Here is a 10005-nt window from a genome sequence, read left to right on the forward strand (position 1 = left end):
TCTACTTTCTAGAAACCCAAAAACAAAAAAATTTACAGAAAAAATGGGATTTGGTAGCTTCTTGATAGTTTCATCGTGAAATTCCAAGAACTTTGTAAATCATTTGTTAAATGTGATTTTAAATAAATTATCATGCACCGCCAGAATAAAAGTAAATTATTATTAGAATAAGATGAAAGAATATTTTATAAGTCGTTATTTTGTTTTAACCTTAATCGCTGTGCATCAATGACAAGTGAAGAGAAATAAAAAATTGAAACTTCTAACAATTAATATGGCTCACGTGGAAGGAATAAGGAAATTGGATTGCAGTCTATTATTCTTGTTGTCGCTGTTGCTTTTTTATTTCTCAAGTAGTAATTGATGAATTGCTGACCTAAGAAGTCCTTTCTCGGAAGGCTAGAAAAGAACCTTGTGGCGAGGTTGGTGCTCTCCTCGTCCACAGCGCTTGAAGAAGAAGTCAGGTCAAGGGGCTCCCCCCGATAACTGCACCCCACGGTGCTGGCACGCCCGCACACACGCTCAAAAGATACAGTTTGCACACCAATTGATTTTGGAGCCAAACACATTTTCTCCGTCACCGCTGACAACATCGAAGCCACCGACGCCTACAACCTCACTTGAAGAGCAAAAGAAGTCACGAGAGTATAGTGAACTCAAGTTCTCGACCAAAATTATCATAATTTTGGAGGATTACGAGTGTGTTGACCCACACTTGCTGTGAAATTTCTATTTGCAGCCAGGGGTGGATTCATGTTAGGGCGAGGTTGTGCAATTGCCCAACCTTACCTTTTCTGGATAGCCATAGATGAAGGTGAGCCATAGTTGTTGGGAACTTCTGCTCTTCAACAAAGGCTGAAGAAAAGGGCAAAATCTTTTTTTTTTTTTTTTTTTTTCTAGTTTAGAAGGGGCAGATTGCAAATAGAAAGAAAGGGACAAGCTGGGCATTATAAGTTTATAACTTTTTAAATGACTTGGCCGGAACGTTGGGTAGAAACTACCAGGAAAAAATAAAATAAAATAACGTGTGAAGACACAATCCCTTTCCTCTTTCAATATTTCCTTAGGGCATGGTATTCTTCTCTTTTGTTGCCCTAAACATGTAAGTACTTCGATTATATTATATGAATGCAATATTACATCGACGTTTGTCTTTATATTTTGAGTATTTGGCCTTTCTATAGGGTTCAACTAACCTCTTGTTTATTATTTATTATAATTTGAATCTCGCGACCTTTTAGATGGATTCAATTCTTTTCTTTTCTAGTCAATCATGCATTCAATTTAATCTTCAGCAATATCGCAACGTATTTTGTTTAAAAAATAATAATAAAAACTAAAATCTGTAATCCTTCTTCTTTTGAGTTACCTTTCGTGATAATTACTATCTTGTATTCTCATAGATGATTAAAAGTTATACTATTCGTTATATATTATAGATAAAATATTTATATATGATTTTGATTACCATCTATGAATTTTAGTTGAAATTTTTTTTTGTCTTAATTGTGCCCAATCTGACTAAAATTTCTGGATCCACCATTGTTTCTTTACATTCCTTAAGTAACAAACTTCTTGCAAAACACAATTTCTGTTTTTGCTTGTATCCACTTAAATGTGGACAGGACAAGTTTGATGCAGAATGTGTTGATAAGATGCACCCAATGATACTAGTGATACCAAAATAGGCCGGTATTGTTTCAAACAATAAGAAGAGAAGAACTCACATTTTACATTAATAGTGAGCTGCACAAAGTTAACGACACACGATTATAGAATCGGAGTAGGTATTACATACCTGTATCTAGAAGGAGATATGATGATATCACTCAACTCAATTACTAAAATGGTAACAATGTCAGACTATGTGTGAGATTTATCCTATTGAACTAAATTTCACAAAAAGTTCATGGATGTTCAATTATGATAATATGTTTCAATTCCAATTATTGCGTCTTAAACGTTCGATTCATATCTACTCTAATGATTGAGAAACATGAAAAGAAAATAAAAGAAAAAATTTGAATAAAAAAAAAAAGAAAAGAAAAAATTAAGGAAACACAAAGTTGAAAGAGAGAGATCTACAAGTCATGCCCAACCGAACACCTTAAGTCCATATACATGTTTCTTCAAAGTAAAATAAGTGATATGTTTGTGCTGCATTGTTGTAAAGATAAGATTATACGTTATAAAATTTAGGTAGCAATAATTAAGGGTATGGTTCTTGGACAAATTAGTTTATTAATTTGGTTGTTGCGCCTAATCAATGAAGTTAATTAGATCTATATTATTAAGGTGATGCTAGCTGTGCTGTTCTTGCAACATATCAAGAATTGTTTTTCTGGCACATTACCATCAGATGTGCAGCCAACTTTGGAAGAACCCTAGTGGAAGAAAACCAAAGCCTAAGCTTTGCCCGATACATAGTCTTAGACCAGGGCTTTTGGTGTTGGAACGATTTACGGTTAAGAAATGACTCATCTAGTTCTGATAGCGTTTAGGTTTTGCACTCAGTTCTTACTTCTTACGCAAAGCTGATCGAGCAAGTTTCTCCACAAACCAAATTAAGCACGCTTTGTTTTACACCCATGCCTAGAAAACAAACCAAACTTGGGGTAGCACTATCAATTACGTGACGACTTTGATGTTTCTCACGAGAAGCGAAACGCAACACTATTTCCAGGGTTGCTTCAGTTTCTGACTTTCCTGTATATACCGGTAGATGTTCTAGATGATTCAGCCTTCTAATGCCAGCAGGCTTCAATTCAGTGTCTCTTGGGCCCAAGTTGTGTCCTTCCCTCGGCTCGAGTTTGGGGACTAATGGGCCTAAAAGGTTCATAACTACATGGAAATAGAGATTTGCGTAATAGGCACCTGCGTTCCCCAATAATAATAGGAATACAATTTTAACGTTACAGTGCTACACCGTTCGTTGGTAGATATCACTCAATAGTAATAATAGGGACAAATTTCACTGACTAATTATTGGTCGGCAGATGTCCCCATTAACATTTTTTCTTTTTTTTACTTTTCATTTCTTAAACAAATAGAAAACTATTTACCACCGAAATGGCATTGTTAGTTTTCGTGACTCGTAAAAATATAAAGTCTTCTTAGTCACTAAAATATGCGAATTTTAGAAATCTTATTATTTCAACGAAGTAAACTAAAGACCAATGTATGATCCAAAGGAAAAAAAAAAAAACTAAGCAGGAGGTTAATATGATTATGGGTGAAAGTAGTAAAGCCCTAGCCTTTTTTCCACACTTTATAAAAAAAAATCTATCGTCGAAGAATTTTAATTACCACTTTCTCCATACATCCGATGCTAGAAATTTGGGTGGTTATATGAAAAGTAGGGTTGGTATTTACATCAAATGACAACACATTTTTCCTTAAAAATCATGGTACATTGCCCTTTTTATAAAATTTATTTTTAATATAAATTAACATATGAAGGGTATTTACATCAAATAACACATTTTTTTCTTAAAAATAATGGTACATATGATAATTGTTAACTCGTGTAAGACTTTTCTAACTTTTGAATTGTATTGAGAACTGTAGTAGTTTCACTTTCAATTCTTCGCTTTTGATCTACATTTCAGCAATCTTAAGCATATACACATATGTGCATACCATGCAATTAACTCGTATCAATTTACTTGGTCCTAATCTTAACCATGTGCCCGGGTGATCTTAATTTACTACAACTCAATATTCAATTATAGCTATAGTCAATGGTTATAATCGACTGGTATATATGGATAATTGCTAACTCGTGTAAGACTTTTCTAACTTTATATTGTATTGAAAAATGTGGTAGTTTCAATTCTTCTCTTTTGATCTACATTTCAGCAATCTTAAGATATATGCACGTATGTGCTTACCATGCAATTAACTCGTATCAATTTACTTGGTCCTAATCTTAACCATGTGCCCGGGTGATCTTAATTTACTACAAATCAATATTCAAAAATAAATATAGTCAATGGTGTACTTCTTTGATTCGTATGCATTTTGTTAACTCGAGTGGAATATATAGAAGAACCGGGAAGTAGCAACGTTTAACAATTCCACTTGATATTGTTAATATGTACCGTCTCAAACCATTTTGAGCTTCCACTACTACAAAAATTGAATCAGACGACGGTTAAAAACCGTAGTCTGATATGGAAGCAAAGCGTCGTCTATCGAGGCGCTGTCTGATGAAGATCGATTGTAGGAAACCGTCGTGTGAAGGGCTTGGCAGCATGGCGCGCAACATGCTGGCAGCCTGTCGACAGCATTAGCTGTGGCGTGACTATTCTTCAGACGATGGACGACTTTAGAAACTGTCGTGTGAAGTCAATTCAGAGGTCGCTTTATTTTATGCCCGTTGTGTAACTTTCATTCAGACGACAGTTTTTCAAAGTATCCATTATCTATTTTACATTTAGACAACAGTTTTTATTTTTGGGTCATTGTGATTGTGCACATACGACAGTTTTTTTTGTGGTTATTGTTGTCCTAATAGAATGATTCAATGCATTATATTTTCTGGATGTGGAATCAAAAAAGATCAAATTGACTGATCAATATATATATATATATATATAGAAGAAATTGTTATAATTCACATCATGCACCAAAATGGATTGTGCAAAGTTAATCTTTTATCCCCAAAAGGAGTACATCTAATAGTACTCTCCTAGCAAAATACATCCAGAAATTTACTTGTGTCTAGCTTTGCAAGCTTTGCTGCTCTCATGGCCTCATTGGAGTCTAGCTTTGGAAGTTTCCAAACACTAACTTTGTAGGATTGCGAGTAATACCCTGATCCTCTAAGATATCTATAACCCAACGTCTTTAAGTTGCTTGTTTCTTGAAGCATCTTGCTAGTTCATGGATTCCAAGCTCTCTAAAAGAAGATCATGTCCTGCTCCCTCAGCAATCACAATAACCATATGTCCATTTTCTGAATCGTTTTTCAATGAACTCAAAAAGTCCACCTCGTCCTTTTAAGAAACAAAAGGGGGAATCTGGAATCAAACAATAGTCCACATCACGACTGGCAAGTGTAGCATACATAGCTATGAAACCTGCAACATGAATATATAGGTGCTATGTACAACTGCAAGCAGTCAACAACAAAATCAGCATGACAGAACCAAATTCATTTAGCATCTAATGTTGTACCAAATTCATTTAGCATGTCAACAAAATAATTTCGAACCATATATGCCCATGTATATGTTCAGAGGCACAATTATAAACTAACAGTAATTATACAATCCAATAACCAACATTTTAAGAATATAATTTACAAAATTTTTGATAGCTACCTCATACAGAAGCATGTATCCCATCCACTCTGAAATTATAACATCAACCTCCTCATCAATATCAAATCCTGCATAACTAAAAAAGTTAGCAGTACCATTGGTTGGCTTATACATGTGTAAGTCAGACTAATAAGTCGGTGCAAGGGAAAGCAAAGTACTTACAAGAATACCATAAGTCGTTGTACATGACCTATCTTCAATTACTCCCATACCCTCGTTCAAGGCATAGGCAGCTTTCTTTCCTATAAACTGTAGTAAACAAAATTTCAGTCAATTTTGAACGCTAGTGATAGATCAGGAAGTTCACCAATTGTTTTCTCTAAGAAGCCTATATAGAAAGAATACTTAGATAAAATAGAACCAATCATAATCATCAAGTATCAGATAAAGGAAAGAGGAAACTATGGTGGTAAAGTGTTATCTCTTAGTATAGGATAGAGAACATAACAAGACATAAACTTGTTGAATATCTTGAATGCAAAAGATAATGATCAAGTAAAGTGCTTACACATTTTGCACTAGCTTGAGCACAAAAGATAGAAAGAATTCCGGTGCCACAGCCAACATTGACTACCACCTGCCAACCAAACAAAAGAGGTTCTAGTAATGATGATAACTGCTATTTTATGTTCTTCCTTCTAAGGTAAGATTTGTGCCTTCATATCATCATATGTTCAAAACATAATATGCTATTTCAAGCCAAACAAACAGAACATGATCATACCTAAGAGCACAAATATACCAAGTGAGAAAGGAGTAAAATGCAATCTAGTAACATATATTATTGAATGCCCAAGAGTCCTGAAACTTTAATCTGTTAGGAAGTCACCAACAACCTATAAACAGAAGGCAATACCACCATGCTATAGAAACAACTAGGAAGATTTGCCCGCGCCTTGCTGCGGGATTTGGTATTGTGATTGTTTTCATACATGATGACAATATTATTGGTGTTGTAATGAAAGAACAAGTATAATTACGTTATATGCCTAAAGAAGGTGAAAGAACACCTGCCTAACTTAGCAACTAGTTAAATCAAGAAATCATGTTGAACATATAGGATCATATCAGATAAGAAAACAATGACAAAGGATCTGATGTCAGTACCCATTCAGTGCTAAGACCACATGCCAGAACACAGAAAGCACGTGCACCCCTATAAACAGGGTACGTTCTGTTGCAGTAGCAGTCATCTTACACTCATCCCAGTTCAATTTGCATGAAAGGCCATGAGATACAAAGACTGTTTCCACCTCTTTCTTCCAGACATCGTTCAGATTCTCTTCTTCTGCACAAATAATCACACGGGTTTTATTTCAACCATATGAGACAATAATGGGGGGACACTGGGGTTACTATCCTCATTTCTTCTAAAGTAGCATTCCAATTTTATGCTTTTATGATCTGAAATGCAGCAAAGAACAAAACAAGAATCATCAACTAAAACCCGGGAAATGAAATGCAGCAATCTGCAGTACACCTAGTTAAACACACAGTCACAAAGAGAATAGAATGCATATACACAGTCACAAAGAAAAAAGTTAAACATTTCACGAGTTCAACATAATTAATACTTACAATTGTAGGCAATGTGGAAAGATGTTGGATATAGATTCAGCAGTTGGCAAATCAACATCTCTCCAGACACAAGAACCAACTTTATCATTTTCAAGCTGCTCTCCTTGCAAATATACAAGACTCGGCTTATACGATTCAAGCAATTTACGGAACTCCTCTTTGCGGTTAGTTAGAGTTTGAACCTACATTCAAAGAGTCAAGACATTGTAAAATTATAAACTAAACTAAAACACCCAATTCACTTAATAAGCTGAGAACAAAAACATGTTTCTAATAACATTCAAGGAAGAAGAACACTACAAGTTCCCTGAGCATGAAACATTGTTTCCCTGAAGACTCCCAACAGAGTTGGCGACAGCAAAGAAGCTCAAGCTCCTCACACAAAACTTAAGAGCCCAAAAACCATCACATCCCCTAGTTTACAACATTGAGACTGGCCTCAATTTCCAACTTTCTGATAAAAAATTCCAACTCTAATCCACCTAGTAGCTAACATTCAAGGAAGAAAAACCAAATCTACTGAGAATGATCAACTTCCAAAACCAAAATCTCTCCAGAAACCCAGCATGCAGTAGCAACAAGATCCAGAACCCAAAACAAAAGAGACCCAACTTTGTGTCACTGAAACAAGCAATTGAGGAAAAAGCCCCCAACTTTGAATCCCAGAAAACTTGAAATTGAGAAAACAAGGAGACCCAGATGAGAAAAAGTGGAAAAATTAAGGAAGCTGAGAGAAAACTCACCAGCCCAGAAGATTGAAGAACAGAAAAAATTAAATAAGACCTAGATGAGGAAATTCAAGAACTTGAACAGTCCAGAAGACAATGGCGACGAAGAATCACAAATAGGAGAGAAGAACACCATGAAAATGTAAACAAGGTGAGAAGTAACTATCTAATTGAGAAAACTTCAAAGCCCTGGCAATCTGAGATCTCCTATCTCTGATTCAATTTCTTCAATTTTGGGTCTCAGAAACAAAACAAGAAGACGACGAAGAACAGGCTTCGGAAATTGCAAGAGAGAGAGAGAGGAGGGGTTTTTACCAGTGAGATTGTTGGATTTGATGTTGGCCTGAGTGCGGTCGGAGTGGAGCTCGGAGTTGTTGGGGTCGACGACGATGGCCTGGGTGTAGAGGTTAGCGGTGAGCTCGGAGTGGTTGTCGATGAAGGCCTTCGCTATTTCCCAGATCGAATAACCCATGTGGTCGGGGCTTGTTGAAGAGAGAGAGCGCTTTGGTGGGGTTTGTCAAAAAGGAGATAGGGTTTGTCGAGGAGAGAGAGAGCTTTGTCGAAGAGAGAGTGAGGGTTTTGGTTTTGGGTTTGTGTCGAGAGAGACTGAGGTGCGGGGCGCTGTCGAGGGTGAGGAGTGAGGGTTTTGGATTTTGAGTCGATATGTTGTTATTTTTGTTATTTTTTTGGCTTAAGTGTAGGGTCTCAAGCCCTGCCCTATGAATTTGGACAAGCCCTTTGTAGACTCACACAACAGAATTTTATAAAAATGTTGTCTGAGTACATGAGTTTAAAATTTGAAATTTGCCTCCTATCAATTTGACTTTCCTCGTTGGGGAGTTGGAGAAATATGATGGTGAAACATCTCTTCCTTTCTGCCAAACATATTAATCAGACCACAGTTTTATTGTTTCTCGTCGTATGATTAATACATGTTGGGAGAAAATTTGGGGTTTGAGACGAGGTTTGGCACCACAGACATGGTGGGAAACTTGCCACTCAATTTTTTTAGGGTCACACAACAGTTTTATCTTTAAACGTCTTGTGAACTAGTTCATAATTCCATATCATGCAGACGACGAGTTTTATAAAAACGACGTACAAAAAAATAAAAATCAATCAGATGACGGAAAACTATGATGCGTCGTCTAAGAGGTGTCGTCTGATTCAATTTTTGTAGTAGTGTTCCATTCATATATGGTTAGAAAATCATATACTAACAGTGAAATCGTCAAATTATATATCTATATATGTATAATAAAGAAAAAACATCACAAACCATGCACCAACTATTGGCATTTCTATACTTTGGTATACCAACTTTCATATATATCACAATGGTATACCAAGTTTGCTCAAATCTTTCACTTTAGTGTACACCGTTAACTTTTCCGTTAAATATCCCCTATAATAGTTTAAAAAAAAAAAAAAAAAAAACTTTTCCATTAAATTTTGTATGCAAAAACTTAAAGGTGTTAATCTGATATACCAAATGATGTTGAAATGCAAAATTCATACATCAATCTGATAGTTTTCAAAGTTCATACACTAAAGTGTACAGGGGCGGAACCAGGATTTGAACCTTGGGGGTCGAGACATATAGTTAAAAAAAATATATAAATAAATAAAATAAAAAACTACTCCAAGAATAAATGAAAAATCTTTCAATATAAATTATATAATGCAGAAGTCTGTATATGAACAATGAAATAGGATTCATATACAAATTGAACAAAATTTGTATATGAACAACGAAATAGGATTCAAATATAATGAGATTAGGTATATGAACAAAATATTAAGAAAAATAGCCATGGTAAGATGGTAACTACAATAAATTCAATCAAAATTAACCCTTCGATCAATACCTATTACCTAATAGCTTATTTGATAAAAAACCTAATATCCTATTTTGACTTTTGTTATATTATTAATATACTTATTTTTAATAAATCTGCCATTGTTGAAGGAAAACCTAATTTGTGTTTAGCCCAAACTCTAGGTTACTTGACCTAGTGGTAATAGGATTTAATTAGAAGGATCTAGAATCCTAATCAATGTAGAATTACTTTCCTTGTATGATTGAGATTCTATACATTGTAATCCTCTATATAAAGAGGCCCCTATTATCAATGAGAACACATAGCAAATTCCTCCCAAATTCAGTTTCTCTAAAACACGTTATCAGCACGAAGCCCTAACCCTGAAATAAATAGCCAAACCCTGATTCAAGAAGCTAAAAACCTTGAATCCGAATACAAAACCTTGAAGTCTTTCTTTCCTCCACCTCACACCTTGAAGAACTCTATCCCAGGAGTCCAGAACCGGCAGCCCCACCTCAAGAACCGGCCGGAAAACCACCGAACCGGCCAACG

At 35.4% G+C, this 10005-nt stretch overlaps 1 protein-coding gene across 1 annotated transcript; it reads right to left on the reverse strand.

Annotated features, from left to right (window-relative positions):
• Window positions 1–4877: 4877 nt before the first annotated feature.
• LOC112199661 (protein arginine N-methyltransferase 1-like) lies at window positions 4878–8102 on the reverse strand. The gene is made up of 6 exons (XM_024340638.1): window positions 7946–8102; window positions 6473–6612; window positions 5833–5901; window positions 5495–5573; window positions 5325–5392; window positions 4878–4997 (listed from the first exon to the last, which is right to left on the reverse strand). Exons 1-6 carry the CDS (start codon window positions 8100–8102, stop codon window positions 4878–4880), a joined length of 633 nt encoding a protein of 210 aa, XP_024196406.1.
• Between the last annotated feature and the right edge of the window lie 1903 nt (window positions 8103–10005).

Source organism: Rosa chinensis, chromosome 4, assembly GCF_002994745.2.
Source record: "Rosa chinensis cultivar Old Blush chromosome 4, RchiOBHm-V2, whole genome shotgun sequence".
Lineage (NCBI taxonomy): Eukaryota > Viridiplantae > Streptophyta > Magnoliopsida > Rosales > Rosaceae > Rosa > Rosa chinensis.

What these genes read in the sequence shown, in the direction of transcription:
- LOC112199661 (XM_024340638.1), bottom strand. Translation starts at nt 8,102, where the DNA reads ATGGGTTATTCGATCTGGGAAATAGCGAAGGCCTTCATCGACAACCAC. An exon ending in CTCAAGCTAGTGCAAAATGT is followed by an intron (nt 5,574 to 5,832) that starts GTAAGCACTTTA and finishes TGTTTACTACAG; the next exon opens with TTTATAGGAAAGAAAGCTGC. An exon ending in GTCATGTACAACGACTTATG is followed by an intron (nt 5,393 to 5,494) that starts GTATTCTTGTAA and finishes TTAGTTATGCAG; the next exon opens with GATTTGATATTGATGAGGAG.